Source organism: Agelaius tricolor, unplaced genomic scaffold, assembly GCF_023055355.1.
Source record: "Agelaius tricolor isolate 1412-34295 unplaced genomic scaffold, bAgeTri1.0.p SCAF_1, whole genome shotgun sequence".
NCBI classification, from domain to species: Eukaryota; Metazoa; Chordata; class Aves; order Passeriformes; family Icteridae; genus Agelaius; species Agelaius tricolor.
The window spans coordinates 8049172-8071990 of record NW_027269261.1 but is presented as its reverse complement, the minus strand read 5'-3'; the positions used below and the strand labels follow the sequence as shown (position 1 = coordinate 8071990).

Below are 22819 nucleotides of genomic sequence, written 5' to 3'. Positions count from 1 at the left end.
TGTAAACACTGGCAAACGGTGTTTTCTGGGCCTCAGCACTACACCAAGAACACAGAATTTCTGACCACTGGTTTTGCCCAGCTCCCCATGACAAAGGTTTCTGATCAATTCCTGAACACCTTCTAAAAATATTCACTGAGAGGAAAAAGCTGAAAGCGAGATCAAAACTGCCTGATGGCTACATTACCCCACCCACTTCCTTGGCACTTTATGGGAGGGGAAAAAACCCCCAAGAAATCAACAAGAAAACCAAACAAAAAGCCAAACTTGGAGCTTGTAAGGAGTGAAACTAGGAAAGAGAATGTGGAGGTAGGTAAGATCAGTTTACCACACACTTATTATATAGTGAAGATGAGCACAATGGGTTCTGCTGTCGACAGCACAAGGAGGTAGTGACCTAAATTAAGGGACAAAACTTTCCAAGAAGGAACTCTGACACTTGGCTTTAATCTTTTGTCACAGAACATGTTACCTTTCAGAGGCAGTGTTTCTGACTCCCCTAGAGGAGCCTGGCAGTGAAGGATGTCAGGTGCAGCCAGGTAAGAATATCTCTTAACCACAATTACTGGGGCAGAAAAGTATAAAATAAAAAAGAAGTTCCCAAATAGATTTACAGCAGTTTATGTAGGTGTGTAAAGCATTTCAACCTTTCACATTTAATGCTGTACAACCTCATATTCAGAACAGGAATACCATTCAGAAATGGCACAGGCTGTGTGTCTGCAGTAACCATTTGTTAATTTAAAAGATGAGCTCACAGATGGGAATTAAGAGAAAATTATACAAACCATGGCATTATACACAAAGCAGACCTAATTTGACCCTAGCTGGGCTGTTCACTCTCAGTGTGCCTGTCTATATCCAGTTGTTAATCCTTAGGATTTAGCAATACAGACAACTACACAGGAAGGATCACGAGTTGCCATTTCCATCCACAATGCTCAGGATAATTACTAATACATTAAGCCAAGAGCACTCAGACCTGCTGTGTGGGGCCATTTCTGGGACTTGGGAGTGTCTGCATCACCTCTAGCCCACATATTCTAGGAACTAAGGAAAGGAAAAGCAACCAAACTGCAAATTCCCTAAAAAACATACCTTCAAGTCCTTAGAGTCTAAAGCAACTAAAATGTTATGATACTGATGTTATCTCATCCTGCTTCCCTTCAGCTCCAGGGGCAATGCTGAGATGATCAAGCTCTGTAAGTAGTAGTTCTATTCTTGCACCAAATGGTGTCACATTTGTCACCACCACTTCCTGCTCACCTGCAAGGCCTCCTGGGGTACCCTGGACACACTGGAGCTTAGGGCAAGCTGACCAGAGAGTATCCATCACAGAGAGGTGAAGAAGGAAAAGGTGAAGAAACTGATGTGAACCAAATGCCAGCTGTGATTTCTCAGCGCTGCTCATCACCCTTGGTGGCTTCCTGGGGCTGGCACCACCTCAAACTGGGATCCCCGGGACTCACTCGTGTGTCCCTTGGGAATGGTTCAACTGTGACATTCATTAACCACCCCAACAGTTAGTTTGTATCACTGTTTTATTGCTGTGTGGCAACAAGAAACAAAGGAAATGAGTGCTCTCAGGACACTTGGTTCATAAGCTGCAATCCTTACATTAAACAGTTTCTGGCTCCTCCCTGAAACAGGAGATGTTAAGACAGTTGTATACAAACATCCAGCAATTTCAGAGGGGAAAAAAAAACCAACATGCAAAAAATTTAGTTTCAAACTAGGCATAAATGAAACACTTGATAAAAAAAAAAAACAGGGACGACAGATTTCAATCAGACTTTGTATTTTTTTTAAAGATAGCATGAAAGCAATTACTGAAACATCCGACGATTCCATATAGCCTTGGGTGAGGGTTTTTCCCTCCTTTACAAATATTGAGTTTTATGAATTCCCAGCTCACACACCAAGCATTTTTTGAACAGGACTCAGATGCCTAAATTAAGGTCTAAACTAAAAGATTGCCCTTCTTTTCCCAGCCCAAAACCATACTCACTATAGGTACTGAAAAGCTTTAAAATATAAAAGCACTGCAGTATTTTGGCATACTTTGGGAGAAGCCAGGGGTGTTGTGCATCTACTGAAGCAGTTCCTTTTAAAATCACATCAGAGATTCCAGCTGACTCTGCTCCAGCTTAGAAAAGAGAAGTTTGCAGTTATGGAGCCACCAAATGAGGCAGTTCGATCGGCTGCACCAAGGACACCAGAGGAAGCCCAAGGTCACAGGAGCTAAAGCAAGGGAGAGTTTTTGCAAGGAATCACTGCAGTGCTTGACTTACAAACAACTGGATGGAAAAGCAGAGTACTGAACATAAAGGACTTTGTGTCTCACAAAAGCCTGACACTTCAGTCACAAATATTTCAAAACTTCACATTGGTGTGAAGTACAATTTGAGTGCCCCCAGCACAAAATGTATCATTTTGCTTCAACTTATTTATGAATCAACTCCAACTGCAGCCACTAAGTCAGGATTGTAACACACCCAGGAACAGGAAGGGAGCTTAGTAAGGAAAGCAACCAAACAGAAGGACAGAGGAGGGCATCAATTAAAGAAAATCATGGGCCATTTTATAATCCTCCATCTCTCTCCTGCACATCAAACAGCCTTACCTTTGCCTGCAAATCTGACCCATTCATTGCTGAGCTCATCAACTGGATCACTTCATACAATTACACCTACATTAAATACAAAAGGTCTCAACATCTGCAAATACATTTTCAACTGAAAGTAAAATATTTAAGAAAGCCTAGCACTTTAACAGAGCTAGCCAATGACCACACTCTATTCTGGCTCCTGCTTTGTTGCCACACAAAACAAAAATTAAAAACAAAGTAATTTTTTTTTTTAAATCCAAACCCAGAAGAAACCATTTCCAAACACTAACCTGAGCAAACACAAGTCTCATAATTCCCATCCATCCAACAAGATATCATTTCACATCAAAGGCCTTGAATCACTCTTCTCCTTAGATCAGAAGGCCTCAATTATTGATTAAAGTGGGGGGAATAGAAATGCAATTTACTTTTCAGCTTTGATGGTGTTTCTGCAAGGATCAGACTTCTCTTATTCCTTAGTTATTATAAAGCTGATATCACACATCTTTGGAATTAAAAGGGTGCTAAATTGGATACTTTCTAATTCATACACTAATAGCATTCAAGTATTCAGGTTTCAAATATTCAGAAGAACACTCATATATGGGGCATGATGTAAATTAAAATACACTTAATTAATTCCTGAAACTACCTGAGTTAAAAGGGACACATTTCCCCCCTCCCCACATTTCTAGGGAAAATCTTAACTCTGATCATAAACTGTCAGCAATGGGCAACAATCAGCAAAACTCAGTCCCTTATAAAACATAATCAAGAATACATTAAAAAATAAGAACTTAACCCTGTTTTTCACTATTGTCTGGATTCCTAACTTTATGGAGGCTTCCTGCACAGCATGCACTATACAACACAAACCATGGCATCTATTCACACAGTATTCTTCAGCTTCAAAGCACTTTATGGCCAGGAAGTCATGACACAAGCAGGCAGTTTCCTACTTTACCGGCAGGGAAACTGAGGCACACAAGGAGAAAACAGCAGAGCCAATCCCATTACTTGATAGCCAAACAAGCAAACTGCCTCTGGAAAATTTGATTCATTTTGTTACTTTGCATCAGAGCTAATAACATCATTCTGTAGCACATTCTTTGTTAGCTACATTTCAGACTGAAACCTAATCCCTTAGAGCACTCATTACCTGTGTTGAAGATTTTTTTATTTCCATAACACAGCTAAGTAATGGTTTTAGCTTGCATAACAAATTTTCTCAGCTCTCATTTTTAGGAGGCATTAGAAGTCGTTCTTTTAGGTCTTTTCAATTAATTTACATCATTTTCTATGAATTTAAATCCTGAACTAAAATGTAATTTTAGAAGCTAGTTTTAGTTAGCTGAAAAACTAGCAACATAGAAACTTTAGAATTAATAGATTAACTATCACATTTCAAGTACAGGTGAGAGAAATAACTGCTTTTACCCACAGTTTAAACTACTACTAAGCCTTCCCTGATAAATACAACACCCCTCCATGCAAAGAGTTTTAAATTTAAAGTCTTGCATCTTACCTAGTGGGAGCAATGATGCTGCACCTTCCCAGATGGCTACAAAGAAATCAGTGGCTAAAACAGGTATTTTTGCTGACTTGATGCAACTTTCTAAACAACAGAAGACAGCCTGCACAGGAGCACATTTTCCTGTTCTGAGAAGCAGCAGTCAGAGCTGGTGCACAGTTACAGCTCTCCATTCAGTGCAAACTACACCACAACAACAGAGTAATTAAGTGATTCTTCTGCATGAACTTCCTCAGACCCTGAAAACCGTCCTTCCATAGGCAACATCCTCCCTTAAAGATTAAGGTAAGCAAAAGATTAAGGTAAGCAAAGATAATAATAGACTTACTAGAACACAGGCACATGGGATGACTGCTATCCCTGATCCTGTTCAATGAGGGTTCAAGAGAAATGCAGAGTAAAGTTTAGAGTTTGCCTCCAGCCACACCCAAACGCACGGAGTTCAGCTCTTGCCATCTCCTCACACACCACTCTGTTTATTTTGCACTGGCTTTGGGCCATAAATATGGGAAAGGAAGTTATGATGCAAGGTAGGTGGAGTATAGCAGGAAGCACCATGGGATTGCTCAGATTATTCCCAGTCTGTATCAAGCACAGCCCTTTTCCCTTTTCATTGTATCACAGCAGAAAACAAAACTGAGCTTTTACTCTCAATGGCGTGGTAGTTTCTACTTTAAACAATAAGTTTGTTATGCATTTGTGTTTTATCTTTAGCAAAAATGTCAATTTTTTCCAGGACTTAAAATACAACATACATCTATGTGCACTTTGCTGCTTTCAGCTCATTTTTCCATTCCTCAAAGAGAAAGCTTTCCCCTTCCTTTTTTTCTTCTCCCTCTTTTCCTTAGTGTAGAGAGAACAGAATGAAAGCCATCTGCTTATGGTATATGCTAGTTCAAGTGGGCAAAGGCTACAGCACAAATGCCACATTACATCTCACTATCAGGCATCTGAATCATCATGATGGCAATCTGAAGAGCTGCAAGGGAAACAGCCCAAGTTCTGCTCAAGTATTGTTACTGTCTGAAATTAATGGATGGATGTTTGCTCTCATTCTACTCCATGGGCTGCAACCTCAACAGAACTCGGCGCTGCAGCTCAGACTTACTAATGAGGAATATGCAATAACAATTTTCCTGCCAAATCTTGTAGAAAACCATTATCTTAGATTAGCAATTTTGATTTTGTGAAGTCTATCAGGAGTGGTAAACACAGGATTCCTGACCTACATCCCCCCCTTCTTTCAGCTGAGCATTATGCACCCAGTCTTTCAGAGCTTTCCAAACAAAGACTTTTCACTTTGAACCCAAGTTACGTTTTCCAGCTTGACATTTTTCTTCAGGCATTTCCATACACAAGAATGCAAAAGTCCTCCCACAAGCCAGACACCAGAAAGGTCTATGCAAATAAAGCTCACTCAGCACAGGAGCAACTTAACTCCCCATTCCTTGGCTGAGTTACCATGTATCACACAAGGCAAGAAAATCTCAAAGGTGGCTTTTAAAGCCACTCATACTTTTACAGTGCAGGTGTCTACTGCAACAACAGCATTTAGTAGGAAAAAAAAATCCAGAAGTTTGTAGTGGGTTGACCCTGGCTGGATGCCAGGCTCCCATCAAAGCTTCTCTATCACTCCCCTCTGCAAATGAATGAGGGAGACAAAATATAATGAAGGATTCATACATTGAGAGAAGGAGCTGGAGATCACCCCCCAAATAATGTCACAGGCAAAACAGATTCAAATTAGAGATATTAAATGGATTTATGATTAAAAAACTCAGAGCGGGAAAATAAGAAGTACAATAAGACCTTCCCCCCCCCTTTCCAGCTCTAGTTCTTCCCCCTCCCCTCAGCAGTGAAGGGAGATGGGAATAGGGGTTGTGGTCAGTTCATCACATCTTGTTCCTGCTGCTGCTCAGGGAGAGGAATCCTTCCCCCTGCCACAGTGAGGGGTCCCTCCCGTGAGATAAAGATCTCCATGAACTTCTCCAGTGTGAGTCCACCACCCCAGGTAAGAGTTCTCCACAAACTGCTGCAAGGCAGGTCACTCTTCCAGAGCTCAGTGCTTCAGAGGCACAGCCTGCCCCAGTATGAGTCCCCCACAGGGTCACAGGTCCTACCAGGAAACCTGCTCCAGCATGGGCTCCTCTCTCCACAGGTCTGAAGGTCACTGCCAGGAGCCTCTTCCACCATGGGCCTCCCACAGGTTCAGAGCCCATTCACAGCCTCTTCTGAGAGACTCTTCTTCACAGCATCTTCTTCATCCCCCTGCTCCAGTGGGGGTCTCCTCCATGGGCTGCAGGTGGATCTCTGCATCCCTATGGACCTCCAAGAGCTGCAGGGGCACAGCTGCCTCACCACAGGCCACCAGTGAATCTCACTTCCAGTGCCTGGAGCACCTTCTCGCCTCCTCCTCCTGAGCTGACCTTGGTGTTTGCAAAGTGTGACCGTGTTCACAGGGGTTCTTGGATGAGGGAAGAGACGAGAATGTTGACTCCATGATCAGAAGGCTTGATTTATTATTTTATGATATATATATATATTACATTATAACTATACTAAAAAGAAAAAGGACAGGTTTTCTCAGAAGCTAGCTAAGTCAAGAATAGAAAAGAAAAAATGATAACAAAGGCAGCTCTCTCAGACTCTGTCCTTGATTGGCCATTAATTATAAACATCCAAGATGGGCCAGTCACAGGTGGAGCTGTTGCATTCCACAGCAACAGATAACCATTGTTTACATTCTGTCTCTGAGGCCTCTCAGCTTCTCAGAAGGAAAAATCCTAAAGAAAGGATTTTTAGTGAAAAGATGTCTGCGACAGCAGAGTTGTTCCTCTCATATATTCTCACTCTGCTCTTCTCCAGCCATAATTACATCTGCACAATATATTTTTTTCCTTCTTGCTAAATATGTTATCCCAGAGATGCTGCCACCATTTCTGACCAGTCCAGCCTTGGCCAGCAGTGGGTCCATCTTGGAGCTGGCTGGAATTGCCTCTGCTGGACATGGAGGAAGCTTCTGGAAGTTTCTCACAGAAGCAACCCATGTAGCCCTCCCCCACCAAAACCTGGCTATACAAACCCAATACAAGTATAAAAACCAAACAAATTGGCCTGTAAAGTATATAAAATACATTGTTTTCAGTAACACATGTAGGAAACCACAGCCTTTTACTGAGCACCCACATTTGCCAACACCAATCATCTACAGCTCGTTCTGCTCAGACCTGAATCCACTTGAATTTGCACCAATGTAGTTAAACAACTGCAGAAATCTAGAGGAAACAAACCCTGCATATATTCTTCATATTACACCACACAGCAGCACGTTCACAGATCCCTGTCACTGCCATCTGCGTAGCTCCTCTCCTTCAACATATTCCCTTCCACCCCAAAATACTCTTTCCCTTTCTCCCCAAATCCTTCCTCATGGCTCCTTGCAGACACCGCTTTTGCACTGCTGGACACTTTACCATCAACTCCTGCAAGCTGACTGTCAGAAAAGCAAGCCCACGCTTGGCTTCTGCTCTTGGCGTCCTACTTGCAGGTTTGCTCCTCCTCCTGGAGCCAGCAAAGGAGAATTGGATCTTTGGAGGTTTGCCCCTTCAGGCAGACTCTGCCTCATCATCTGCATTCAGCACCAAGTTATAAACATTTCATGCACAAGCAGAATGAAATTAATGTTATTTTCAGGCAGATAAAAAAATTATACCATGTAATTGTTACAATAGATACGTACTACAGAAAAGGGGACCAGTCCAACTCATACAACATAATCACAGGGGGGTTCCAGTTGCTCCTCCTCCCATTCTTCAGTATCAAAACATGGGCTGTTCCCAATGATCCTAAAGCCAAGACAACATCCAAGCATAATGAGTGGGGTTATGAACTCAAGCTTAAGCCTGAATCATCTCAATTTTCTGTGCTTACGTCAAACTCAGAGGAAGTCTTCGTACAAAAGAAAAAAAAAGGTAGTAATAACTTCATAAAGGAAAATAAAAAAGAAAGTAGGCTGCTCTTGCTGTAATAGAGCTTCCCCCCATTGGGAATAAGTGTTATGGTTCCTTCAGCCTCCTACATGGCCAGAGGCCAAAAAAGGGCCACAGTAAATGCTCCCTGTGGGGACTTGGGAGAGTTACAAATCGCAAGACAGTCCTTTAAAACGCAAGTACTTTCTCACAATGAAAAGAAAGCCCAGTGATTTTCCTGGTAATAAAAAAAGATTTTGTACAAGACAAGACTTTTCCTGGCGAAAAGCAAAAATAGATATGCATCAGGGATAAAAGCATATTTAACACCACCTACACCTAAACAACACAGGCTATCACAGGATCTGGCACCTTTCCCACCCACACCACACCTCCCACTGCCTAAGACACCAACTCTTCCTGGGTTTAAAAACTCTTCTTTTCTGCTTTTCCAGCCAATTTGTAATTATCTACCAATAAAAAGACAATCAGCATTCACACCAGGAAACAGCTCCACCTCAGCCCACCAGAACACAGAAGGCAAAGTCACATTTATCATACAGCAAGTGCCTACCCATACATCAAGCACATTTATAACTTAAATTCTATTCATTGATACCAGGGGGCTGTGCTGGTGGGAGCACCCATGGGGGATGGCAGGGTATGGAAGCAGAAGAGAGGAATTTCTTTTTTTGTGAGTCAATGTATCTAAAATAGTATTAAAAAAAAGAACAAGAGAGCAGAAGATTTGTGATGTAATAGCAACACAAAACAAATCATGTAGCAAGTCAGGGGAAAAAAAAAAGCACAGAACACTTATTTACTCCAAACCCAGCAACTTCACAGAGTTCTGTGCTAAACACGTTTGAAAACACATTGTATTAGTCACTCCTCTAGGAAAACAGCTGTCAAAACCTGTGTCCTACCTCCATAAAATACTCCAAATCAAAACACTCATGACACACACAGGTAGGTCAGAGGACACGCCATTTCTGGCACCTGAAACAATGACATATTTAACCACACAGATTAATTCCAGTGCAGGAAAAGTCACAGGACACACTGGGCTGTTCTGTGATGCAAGCTGGCCAGTCTGTACCCTAAAATGCATTACTACAATGGCAAAGTCAGAGGCATTTTAGCACATCACAGCCTGTCAACACAGGGTTGACATCTCCTTTATGCTCCAATTCCAGAATGTGCTCTTCAGCCATCTACCTGCAGGACAAGCAAAAAACAAACTAAACCAAACTAGGAATTTCAGACCACACAGCACAACAGTGTGCCTATTTATCACTTTCCAAATCTGCTCTGTCTTCCTACATATTTGCCATTACAATGTAGAGGCTTCCTTGTTCCATCTTCTAAATATCACCAGAGTAAATGCTATGTTTTTGTTAGTCCAATGTAATCCTTGCAGTGAGTGACAATACAAAAAGATGGTGCAGAAATTCCCCTGTATTACCAACTCTCAAGGGAGGTTATGCAGCATTCACATTCTCTGAAAAAATCCCTTCACCCAGGATTTTGCTCCTGGGAAGCTGAGAAGCCTCAGAGAAAAGGAAAACAATTCTTATCTCATTTGCTTCTCCTGTGTTGTGCTCATGTGGAATGTGTTTGGAGATTGTTTACCCACAGGTGATTGTTTCATTGGATTCTGCTGTGAGTTGTTTTGACTCTTTGGCCAATTGGGGCCAAGCTGGAAAGAGTCACAAGTTTTCATTATCATCTTTTTAGCCTCCTGTAAGTATCTTTTCTGTATTCTTTAGTATAATTTAGTATAGTATTCTTTAATATAATATAGTATAATAAAGTAATAAATTAGCCTTCTGAGAACATGGAGTCAGATGTTTCATTCCTGCTTTGTTGGGGCATTCCCTGCAAATACAATAAGGGTAGGAGGATAAGGTATCATCTGACTGCTCCTAAATGGAGAGCTGAGGTACACCATGATCCTCCCAAATCCACATTATGTCTGATTGCACAGCCCCATGACAAATCACTCCCACCATGGAAGTTTTTAGCTCTTTTTTGCCTTTATTTGCTACAAACCATCACTCAGTCCTTACTAAATTCAAGGGGAAGCTACAAAAGCCACATGGCTTTGGGTGTGGATGGAAACCAAAGGAACAAGACCATCCATTTGAGCAGCATCCTGCTATTAAATTCATTAGGTGTAATGTCACACCACACCTTTGCAGAAGAGCAGCCCTTCCCAACTCACCACCAACTCTGGGTGGGTACACACTCCTGCTGCATGGCCATGACCTTCACTTGTCACATCCAGGTGACTGCCAGGACACACAGCACTGCAGACAACCAACATAGCCACCAGCCATGCCAAAGATGGCCAGCACAAAATGCCTGTGCTTGGTGATCAAAACTATTTGACAACAGCTGATATTATTATTATTATTATTATTCAAAGCCATAAAGGAGGGTTTTTGTCCTACCTCTTCTGGGCTGCAACACACAGGAAGTCATGAGTAACTAAAGCAGCAGCCATTCAGTTGGCACAGAGGACAGACACACTGAGCATTTGCAACACAACAGATGGATCTTTGTTGTTATTTTGCAGGTTAAAAGGGATCAGTGGGGCTAGTCCAACATGAGAAATGATGAATGGCCAGACAGTCTCAGGCAACAACTTTACAGTAATAGGATATGTAAAACTCCAGCAGAACTGGGAAGGAGAAATCTCGTTGCCTTCAGTCAGCCCATGAGCCCAAGCAACCTGCTTGATCCAACCTTTGCTCCTGTGGAGCTCTACACATTTTAACTTGTATCCCAAACATTCAGGCACTCCACCAGACACTGCAGAAGGGTGGCAGATTGTAGAGCTGATCACTGTCTGACAGGTTTTATTTAAGTGCTGCTCACTCCCCACAGCTCTCTCCAGGCAATAGCAGGCTCTGTGCAGACACACCAGCTGAGAAGTGAAGGGACAACAGTTCAGCAGGGCAAGGCAGCAGAGCTTGCTGGGTGGCTTTTGGCTTTACAGGTTGTCACCAAAGTCATGACAGTAAACAAGACAGTACTGTACAGAATGGTGGTTGCTTAGGTGATGTCACACCTATTTTAAATGAATTAAACAGAGTAGAGTTTAAACAAATAACATTCATATTATGCCAGGCTCCTCTCACTTCAAGAGCTTCAGAAGTTGTCCCTTTCAGCCTGGTACTACTTGGCTGCTCATTCAGCTTCCCTGGAGGTAGAAAACCTTCTCTGAGCCAACACTAAATACTATTTGCAAGAGAAGTACCCTAAATAACAATGTTTTTCATGCAACACTGGTAAATCACTCTGAGAAGGGCCTTGTGGCAAGACCTACGGACAGCACAGAGGGACATGGGTGCAGAGGCAAGAAGCACAGAGTGCTGTGTCCATGGCTTCCCTGCTCAGACCTTCCCTTGCAGCAGCAGCTGTTCTCAAAAGGCTGGAAGATGCAGCCTTGGAGAGGCTACAGGGCAGCATGACAGGACTGCAGCACTCTTCAGGAACTCAGCCTGAACATGAGCCATGGCAGAGTCCCTCTGCCACCTCGGTATTCCACAGGAGAGCTCCCTGCCGTTCCTCTGGGAGGTCTGGTCCATTTTGCCTGGTCCCTTGCACTCTGCCTTTCACAACTCAGTGACACCTCCCTCACTCCACTACAGCCAGAATTCAGGGGAAAAAGGGAAACAATTCTTATCTCATTTGCTTCTCCTGTGTTGTGCACAGCATTCCCTGCTGTGTCAGCTTCTCCTGAACACTTGATAGCGTTGAGAGACACACAGCTGTACTACAGCTGAGACCAGAGAAGCTCTAACAAATTCTAGGAATGCCATCCTTTAGAGGGCCTCCCCTGGCTTAGGATACCCAAAGATGGTAGGAAAGGGTTTCACTTGTCTGGAGAAATCAGGCAGGAGCTAACAATCACTGTTGTCATCTCATTTCAAAAGTCCCACACTTTCTCAGTGGTTTCTCACAGGCAGCTCCTCACAGCACTGATTCCTTCTTCACATCACAATCAACAAACTCCAACTCTCTCCTCACCCAGCTAACCCACTCTTTTGTAGCACTCATCTTCTTATTGACACAGCTGTGGCCTGTTAAGGGCAGGCCTGTTCCTCATCTTTGGTGATTAGTACAGCTGCAACTTCTCAGGTGTGATATTACCTTCTGCACTATTCCCTTACACTCCATCCCTCCACAAATCATTGCTCTGTGTGATTCAGATACTGACCTAGGTAAGATTCTGCATTCAGGACAGCAAATACTTACTGAGAGAGCAGACTGAACAAAAGGTCTGTGCACACTCCAAAAAAAAAAAAAAAAGGAGGAGAAAGTGCACAAGACAAGCCACCACCCTCAGGCAGCAGGGAAATTAGCAAGTTATAACTGTGCACAAGTATGACAGAAACAGCTGAGTAAGAGACCCAGCTACAGGAGTAAAAGCCCTCCTCAAAATTAATATTATTTGCTAGCCCAGCCAAGTTGCACAACTTGAGCTTTGTTCAGCAAAACTAAGGAATAGGAGGGTGAGATTGCTGTGTCTTGCTGAAGAGGCTTGTGGCTACTGAAATTCACAGTCACCTTGTAGAAGGTGAAGCCTCCAACACCTTGAGAATGCAAGAAGGATAAACTACAGCAGTACTTACGTGGAGACTTCCAGCTCCTTGTTCACACTCACAGGCTGCTGCTACAATGGAGCTACTGTGGTTTGGTGCAGAACAGAGCTCAAATACATTAAAAAAATTTTACCCTTTTAAATAACAGAAGGAAAATTAAGTAAGAAAAATAGAAAAATACACAATTCTAGAGACTCTCCCTTAGCTTTCAATTGAAACAAACAATGGGATTTAAACCTAATGAAATAGAGGAAAACTAGTAATCTAAACTTAGATCTAAATTACTCCTTAAGTAAAGTTTCATAAAGTAGAAGTATCAAATGACAAGGAAAATCTCCTAACTTATTCAACAAAAAAACAAAACAAACCCCACATATTGCTTCTTATCCAAGATACATCCTAAACAGTGAAACAAGAATATTTATTTTATATATTTTAAAGGATTTGTGAAGAAGCATCTCTTTTAGGGCCATTCTCAAGCATGGAACACAATGAATTACCACCAGAGTTCTCTCCCCATTTGTGATAAACCCTACAAATCATTTAAATGCTGATGTTGGATATGACAGACCTGTATTCCAGCTGCACCACAATGTCCCAGTTGGTTTGACTCTACAGGTCCTCCACATCTCAGGCTGAGTTCACTGCATGACCTCTAACAAATGGCTTGACCTCCCTGCAGCTTCTGCTCACTTTATTCAAGGTTATGATCCACAGCAGTTTGCATTTTACAGATCCAATGTTTGATACAGAATAACTCAATAATGTCAGAACCTTTCAAGTCATCTTCTTGTCAATTCTGAGGGAACATGTCCATGTTTTTACATGAGTTTGGGTATTATCACCCAGGTACACTGCAGATAAAGGAATCAATTTTATTATCAAGAGAACAGAATAAGTGATAACTGCAGTACAAGCTTGATTTTAAAATGTCTATGCTTTACTTTGCAGAAGCATGAAATAAACACATGAAAAGGGTTTTAAAACAATGCAAAACCCTAGACAAATGCACAAAGTTTTGCCCTAATCTTTCTTTTTAAAATAAACACCAGTGAAAGGTAGGGCACTGCACACAGCCATCTATCAAAGGTTCATATCAGATTAAGACCAGGAAGCATCACAGCAGTATAGAATAAATTTGTACAGAAACTACATTACCAGCTCAGCAAAAAAAATCTTGGTATTAACACCACAGAAACAAAACCCAAAGGGTTCATCCTTAAGACACCAGTGGGGTCAACACCCATGTAATACCATCCCTCTGGTGAAATACCCAATGAGTACAAGTGCATGACTAACCCTAAACAGCAGCAGCAAGATCCTGAATATTAATGATTAACTAAATGCAAACAGCAACAGCAGAAGACAACTTTGTGCCCTTTAGCATGTCAGTCACAGCTGCTGTTCTGTCCCAGCTCACTATTCCCTCTCCATGAACATCTATCCCAAACTGCAGCAAGTTATCTAACACTGTTTTAAAACAACATTTCAGGTCTTTCATGTTCCACAGAAAAGTCTGAAACCTCTAAACCATTAAAGCAGTGGTGACTAAGATAATTAAGTACACTTCACGTGATGTCCAGGATTTCTGGTGACCTTTACTCACAGTATCATCCCACTGTTTGGGAACTGAACATCAAAAAGACTTGGCCTGACTCACAAGTGACTAAGCTGAGAGAAACCAGACCTCAATATAATAAAACTGAGAGCAAAGAGAAGTTTTATCTGCTCGTTACCTCCTGAATAGGAGCATCCTCCAGTTTCCAGAGGACTGAGTACCTCTTACATTTCACAAGACAGTGAAAGCCCAGACATGAAAAGGATCTTGGCTGTTCCTTTGTTGTCAGTGGGAAGGAAGGACAAGGAAGCAAGAAGTCCTTCTTCAGCTGTGCCACCAAGCCATAGGAGGCAGCTCGAGCCCATCTTGTCAGGGTCACCCACCAGGGAGGCAGCAAGGCAGGGCTGTGCAGTAATTAAACCAACTCCATAACACACACAGGGAGAGAGAGAGCGAGAGAGCAGTCCCAAGGCTGCTGACAAGGACAGGGGCCAGGCAAACAGAGCACTTTCAAGACTGTTTCTCCATCAATAATTTGAAAAGAATGCTAGGCACACTGCCGTGCCACTAGTTTATTCTGTAGAAATAACCTTTATACCTGCCTCTTTTAAAGTCCAACTGACTTGCATGTAAATTAATCCCACAAAGCAGATCTGCTCACCAAAAAAGCAGAGATCCCTTCTGACAACACTAGGAAGGAGAAGACAAAACAAAATTCTGTGATTTATCCATCCATCCCAAACTTCATGACAGCATATTAGCCCTCAAAAGTGTAAATGCAAGAGCCCCACAAGGCACTCAGGCCCTGAATTGTTCAACAGATCAGAAGAGGCATAATTAACTATTCCCATGGTCACCACAGCTTGATCTGGTATGAATTTGTAATATTGCCCTTCCCCCATGTCTGATAAAAGCCACACAAAGAAACAAAGATATTAAGACACTGCTGTAATATAACACAAATTGCAGGTAGAGTGCTAGGATATCAAAAAATACATAGGAGAAAATAAATGCATTTAAAACTACTCCTGGAACAATTACTCACTGAACAGGAAAAAAAAAAAAAAAAAAGAAAAAGTAAAAAAATATCTTGTTGTAACAGCACAAAGTAAAGGGAGGGGAAAAAGAAAAAGAGCACTCTGGGAACCTCAAGGCAGTGTTTTCTATTTTGCATAACAACAGGTCAGAGTCTGTAAGGGAAGTCCAAGAGGTTTGAGAAGTTTAGAGCTAAGACAGCACAGCAAAACAATCACCTAAGCTTTATTTAGTATTCTAGACACAATACTTAAACACTGAGTACCACATTAAAGTGTTTGAATATAGCATTAAAACTTTTAAATTATTAACATTAAGTGGACATTCAGTTAAAAGAACACTTAATAAACTAAATCCTCCAATTAGATGAAGATATGTAGCATACTCTTTGAAGAGCTCACAGTCTGAAACCCCATTCCTGCACGGAAATCCATGAAAGGGGCCAAGGAAAACAGTGTTAATGACTGATAAACCTGATCAGAGATAAATTATTAAAAGACCACAGGAACAGCACTGAGATCCTACAGCTCACTTATTCCTCTCATAAACTCTGCTGGGCGTCAGGTTGTTTATAAACTTACAGCTGCTTATATTACAAAGCACAAGAGACTCATTTCTGCTAAAAGTTCTTTAGTTAAACTACCAGAGAAATGCCTCCTACAAAAATTGCCAGAGACAGACTACCTCAGTAACTCAGAATCCATACAGCACCTCCAATTAACTGCAAAACAGCTTTAATTGTAGGGGTTTTTTAAGGTGAAACATAGACATATCCACAAACTAGTGAGCATACTGCATTGAAAATATGTACTTGAAGTGCTCATTGGATGTGGCAACTCCAAGAAGTTCCTTTGGGACAAGATGTTAGACTTCAGAAGGAAAGGACTACTCCTTGTGGTATCAAAGTTGCTGCTTTCAAGTTACACTTGAAAGTTTAACTTGATTAGAAAAGAACACACGGTTATCAAGAACTTGGGTGTCAGACATTTCAGTCATTTCTAATGATAGAAGGCAAAACTTAAAAAGGAATTAAAGTGCTCCCCAGTTTGCCAAGTTAGTCCCTAACAATACAGCTGTGGGTCTGGATCCACCCCAGTTTCAAGAGGCCCCCAGGAACCAATGCACATAATTCAAATTGAAAAATTAATAATTATCTAGATCAAGGGTGGGTTGATCTAAAAAGTCCTCTGGGTATTAAAGGGTAGCTCAATCTACCACATCCCACATTCTGACAGGAAAAAGATCCCCAAACATTTATCCAGCATGCATAATGACCCAAATTATTTCTCAATACATACTCCTTTTAGGGTAATAATGTAAAATAAAAGGAGAGATACAAATTATGCTGTGGAAAAATATGCTATTTTAGAAAGTGTTTCCAGCTCCTTCTCACTGCTTAACAGTACCAGTCACACTCCCACAAGCCTTCACAGATGAAAGGTGAGACAACCTCACACAGCTTGCCAGCATTAACCCTGTTATTACCTTCAGCAGTACAGCTACACACAAATTACTTCTTAGTACACCCTCGTGCAGACTTTCAGTCCCACTGCCCTGACATATGGTTACAGCAGCAGTTGAGCTCCTATCTGTCATTACCACAAGGAAAACATTCCTATTTCAGGGTAGTCTCCCAAGAGCATGAGTAGTTATGCTGCTACAGCAATTTCCCAGCTTTTCCCTGGCAGCTGCTCAGAGGTGAATTCCTGGCTGGGCTCACGTTGCCTGTATTTCCCACTTGGGGAACAAACCGTGTTGTTTAATCCTTTGCCCACACTCTCTTCTGGAGCACAGGAGATGGACTTGGAGCTGAGAGTTAAAAACCATAAATAAAAATCATCTGATTTTATTTGTAGGGTGGAGAAAAGAAGGAGGCATTTTAAACTTTTAAGAAACTAAACATTTTGTAGATGGTTAGGGCCAGCCTACTACTTCCATTCAAACAATTAAGAAAAAGATACTGAAGTTATGAACACTGCACTACTGAACAAATAAAAGACCCCTCATGTCCTGTTCCCTCCTCCTCTGCCCATCTCAAACTTTTAATTTTTTTCTGAAAAAATAAATGAGGAGGTTTTTCTTATTATTACCTAAAAGACAATGAGGAAATCTCGAGAAAATCTTTTTAAGCTGAATTAAAAGTTCTGATACTCAAAATACTTACGTTTTTATTCCTTAAGCCACTTATCAACCCTCACAATCCTTTCATTATTCGCAGTAAACACAATGTGAAAAGGCCGTATTCATCCCTTTATTTACGTGTGAAACACCAGAATCCCTAATGAGTTGAGTCATCAACCAAAGAGAAGTCGGAGCCACCGGGGCAATGCATACTCTGGAATTTGTCACCTGCGAATGCTGATGGGATGAGACTGCGCCTGTTTGTTTTCTCCTTTATTTGAACTCAGTGACAAGGAACTCACCAGCAACAGCATCTCTTGAAGATTTCACTGATATATGAGGGCGCTTACCTAATTCAGTTTTGACATGGATCGAATCAACACCTTATTATATTTACTGCTTGTTTTTCTAAGTTTTTACAGGCAGACAACACCACTGTTGACAGACAACACGCTGGCTATTTAATCTAGTTGGGCTCATATTCTGTCTGTTCCTCCCTCATTAGCTAGAGCAATCGTCACCCAGCCTTCTCTCGTGTTCTGCGAGATCAAATTATCGCTCATTATTTCCTCCTAATTGCAGAGGAAGAACCTCACACCTATAGCAAAACAAGCTTCCCTGAAACACCCACATCCTTCCAGCACGGGTTCCCAGTTTCACCTTCCAGTACAGCTCCTTTTTTTGATTGCTTCAATCAGTTCCTTGAAGAGTTAAACTAGAAATAATCTTTAATATAAGAATGCTGTTGAAGGAGCCACCTATGCGTGCAAAGCTACTCGGTAAGACAGGCCACACCGCCCGGGGGAGGATGGCAGAGAGAACACTTGAAAGCACCCTCAGCTCGGACTAAATAGGTATTAAGCTCGTCGGGATTTTCTGTACACACTCCAGTCTACCAGAACAACAGAATATGGATTTCACAGGGCATCCCTGCCACTAAACCCAGGGATTTAGTGGCAGGTGTACCTTCAAAGGAAACTATTTTACGTCACCGCTTTCGCATTATTGCGCTGGAAACTAAGGAAAAGCTGCCGGGCTTTGCTTTCATCCAGCTACAACTGACAAAAACGGTGCAGTTTTAAAATTCATGGTAAAACTCCTTAGAGGAGGCGGTGCTCCGTGTGCCCTTTGAAAGTGTTAGAACAGAGACACTTCCCAGAGCCGGGCAGGTTTAGCACACACCGCCGCCAGCAGCTCCCGAAACTCTGCCGGCCGAGGTGGGGAATACCTGCCCCGAGAGCTCCGCACCGCACACAACGCGGGCTCCATCTTCCTCCGGCAGCCCTGTGTCTCCGGGCACCGCAAGGCAAAGCCACCGCACCCCCCCAGAAACAGCACGGCTCAAACCAACTTTAAGAACTTCGTACCATTAAAAACAAAAAAAAACCACCCAACCAACCAAACAAAAAAAGAAGAAGAAAGCAGGATACAGGCGAAGTGCCCATTCGCCCGCGGGAGGGCGGGGAAGCCTTATCCCAGCCGTATCCCCCAGCAGTGGGAGAAGGAGAAGCCCCGGGCGCTGCGGGCCCCCCTCCACCCCGCGCCGCTGCCGGGGCCCCGCGGCCCCCCCGGCCCTGGCTCGGCTCCAGCGGGCCCGTCTAACAAGTTGATCCCGGCGTGAAAGAGGAAGAAAAGGAAAACCTGGGAGGGGGAGGGGAAGCCCCTGCGCGGCCGCGGAGCCCGGACCGAGCGGGGGAAGGCGGGCAGGGAACGCCGGAGGGAAGGAGAGTCGCCTCCCGCCCCCCTCCACGGCCGCAGGATCCATTTTCCCTCCCGCTGCCCCGCTCCAACTTTCCGCTCGCCGCGGCCCGGGACTCACCGGCATCATCTTGGAGCCGAACCGCATGGGGGCGGCCGGTGCCGGCCCCGCCACCCGGAGCGGGGAGCGGCAGCCCGGGGGGCGCAGGGGCTGCGCTGCTGCTGCTGCCGCCGGGACGACCTGTTGCGGGAGGCACCCGGCTCGGCCCAGCCTCCGCTTTGTTCCCACCGGGAGCCGCTCTCCCGCCACCGCCTCCACCCCCGGCTCCGCTCCGAAACTAACCCCGGCCCGGCGAGGAGGAGCCGCCGCGCCCCGCCCGCCGCCCACCCCCGGGAGGGGCCGGCCCACCTCCTGCTCCCGCCGGGGCTGCCGGCCCGGAGCGCCACGAGGGAGGTCAGACCGCCCGGGGCTCGGCATTCAGCGGGGGCTGTGACAATACGAGATCCGTGGGAGTCCCCACGGGTCACCCCCTCCAGCACGGCGCTCAAAGCGCGCGGGTTTCGGGGCCCCACGGAGCGCGGTTTGCCCTGGATCGGCAGCGCGGGTGGAAGCTACCGGCCAAGGTCACAGTAGAGCCTTCCCTAGCCTGATCTGCGAGCCGCTGCCGTCCCTGTGCCTCAGACAGACCGTCCTACAGATGCCTTTTAGCTCCTCGTGTACGCAGCCAATGGAGCATCCCTGCCCGAGGCACGTTTTATTTTTTTTTGTTATTTTTGGTTGGACCTGGTGAGTCGATCAAGTCAGACCTCACTGAGACGACAAAGCCTTAGTTGGGCTGTCCAGAAACCATCCCCTCGAATCTTTTGCACCCACTTAAGTGGTGGAGGTAAAAAGTTCTCCCTTCTTTAGAGCAGTGTGCAGGACATCCATTTCAAACCCAGGCACTTTGCTAGCAGCACTTCAGAAGCTCACGCAAGGCTTTGGGGAAAAAAGTGTCTGTATTCATTCAATCGGCACCGTTACAGGGCTCTCTCGCCAGGAAAACCAGCCCCATCTGTTTTACCTACTCGTATTAAAACCTTCGTAGTAATTAGGCAAGATAGAAGCGGAGGGGGTTAGAAGTTTCCAGATGAAGGAAGAGCAAAACACGAACTTAATTTGTATACAAACATCTATTTTTCTAAAGCAGTAAAGAAACTTTGAGAGCATTAAAGGAGCTTTGAGAGCTCCCCCAGGAACTCCTAGGCGGTAAGCAAGCACTGTTTAATACAATATTGCTGCAGGAGGGATAAAATCCCGGCCGAGCCGCGCCGTGTTTGCCCCGATCCCGGGGCCGCTCCCGCATCCCCCCCACTCCCCGCGCTCCTCGCCCCCGCTCCACGGCCGGCCAATGAGGAGGCGCCGCCCCCGGCATGACGTCACCTTCTCGGGCGCCCATTGGGCGTCTCACGAACACAGCGCCGTGTCTCCCGGCAACGCCGTGACGTCACGGCCGCGTCCCGGGCAGCGGCTCCGCCGTTGTCCCGGCGGAAAACGCGCCTGTCCCCGGGGCTGCTGCCTCGGACGGACCGGGCAAAGAGCCGCACTGCTGGGGGATAGGGCTTCCCTTATCCCAAACGCCGCGGGTATCCCGCCGGCTGAGAGGCATCTGTGAATCCCAGCTCTTTCCCCATTTGCGCCCGTTCCGATTCGCTTCTCCAGTGCCCGCATGCACGGGTCAACCTACGCGCAGAAGGTTTACAAAGCCACTTATAAAGCCAAAGTTTCATTTGCTGGATTTTTAAAAACCCAGACTTTAGATTTATATTACAGGATAAAAATGTTACAGGTCAAAGCAAGTGGCACTGGAGAACTGAAATTCTTTGAATCGCAGAGTAATAGAATCACTGAGTTTGGAAGATCATCGAGGTCAATCATTAACCCAACAGTGCCACGTCTGCCACTAAACCGCGTCCCTAAGCGCCACATCTCCATGTCCCCTGAACGCTGCTAGGGAGGGTGACTCCCTCACTTCCCTGGGCACCCTTTGAGTTAAAGATATTTCAATAAAGACATTTCTCTTAATACCCAATCTAAACCTCTCCTGGTGCACCTTGAGGCCGTGTCCTCTTGCCCTATCTCTTATTACTTGGGAGAAAAGACCGACTCCCACCTGGCTACAACCTCCTTTCAGTAGAGCACATTGAGGTCTCTCTGATCATCCTTTTCTCCAGGCTAAACACCCCCCAGTCCCACCTCAGAAGCCTTGGTGCTCCAGACCCTTCACCAGCTTTGTTGTCCCTCTTTGGACACACTCCAGCCAACGATTCTGCAAATTCCTGCTGAATTTTTAGAAGCATGTAGTTGGTAATGGATAAAATCAGGAGTGTGATCTTTTAATGTACTCCCTAAATACAGACACAAGTAACTCTAATAATTAGAATATTAAAATAACAATTTTAAGCCTGTAAAATAAACCTGGAAATGGTAAGGTAAAAATCAAGTAGAAAAGGTGTTTCAGATGAGTGTATGTGCGAGGTAGCCACATTTTGCTAGCACAAGCCTTTTGCAGGCCAATCCACAGAAGTCTCTTTTGGCTCAAGCTCTAACTTTGACATCATCCACGCAGAACCCCATCCCTGCTAAGGAAATGAAGCTCCAAGGGGTGCACAGGTCTTCATTTCCAGTTCTGTGCAGGCTCTGTGACTCATACACTGCAATGAGGGCTCTCAGTGCCATCTGGCCTGGCACTGAAGATCCCAGCTCCTCTCCAGCAGAGGGGACAGTGCTGGCCAGGTTTGCAGGTAAAACCCCTTGTACCCATGCCCATGTCAGCAGCACTGCCCACCCTCCCTAGAGCACCTCTCATTCCTGCCTCTCACAGCTACTCAGACATGATCTCACTAGAGAAGCATGGCATGAATTTCTCACAACAGGTTGTTCATTCCAGGACAGACTTTTTGGTTTATCAGCAGAGAGTTGATGGTTCCCCTAGAGAGGGCAGAAATATGGGAGGGTTTCTGAGCACAGGTTCAACCTCCAGAGTGTCGACAGTTGGAGATAACTGAGTCATGCACAGCAGCATTGGCAAGGGGCAGCAGTTCCCAGCCCTGCATACACAGAGCTGTCAGAAAAAGGAAGAGGAGATCCACAGGATCTGGAGCCAATGGCATGGACAGCTGAAGCTCTGCACCTCTTCCCTGGCTCCCACTACTTTTGGTGGCCTAAGCAGAGCATGCTGCATTTGACTAAGGCCACATGCAGTTCCCTAGAGGTGATCACAGCAACAGCTCTGATGCCTCAGGTTTTAGCTTTCATATTTTTCAGATTCTGTACTGCTTTAGTGTGCAGTTCTGAGCTTCATATTAGGGAATAGTAAGCTCTCTTGACAAAGTAGGTAGTCAAAACAATTCCTTCTCTAGCTGGGGACCAAGGACAACCAATCCAAATCTCAGGCCCAAGAGCATAAACAAGGGTCGAATGAAGAGAGAAAAACAAGAAGGATGGGACTTCACTGGCTGGAGCTGTAATTGGACAATTAACTCCAATATGCTAATGGACCAGTGTGGAATTTACATGCCTTCTGAACAGAGACATAATTCTCTCTCAGGTTTTTTCCTGGAGAAGCACTGAGGGAAAACAAATTTTATCTCTGCTTGCTGCTCCTGTTGTTTTGCACGTGTGGAATGTGATAGGAAGATTGTTTACCT

General features: G+C 44.3%; 1 protein-coding gene across 1 annotated transcript in view; it reads right to left on the bottom strand.

The window, feature by feature from the left end:
• Positions 1–19467, bottom strand: part of TP53BP2 (tumor protein p53 binding protein 2) — a 56925-nt gene extending 37458 nt beyond the window's left edge. The window contains exon 1 of the mRNA XM_071422146.1: positions 19251–19467. Coding sequence (XP_071278247.1) covers positions 19251–19277 — 27 coding nt within the window. The 5' untranslated portion in view covers positions 19278–19467. The remainder of the gene's footprint in view (positions 1–19250) is intronic.
• Between the last annotated feature and the right edge of the window lie 3352 nt (positions 19468–22819).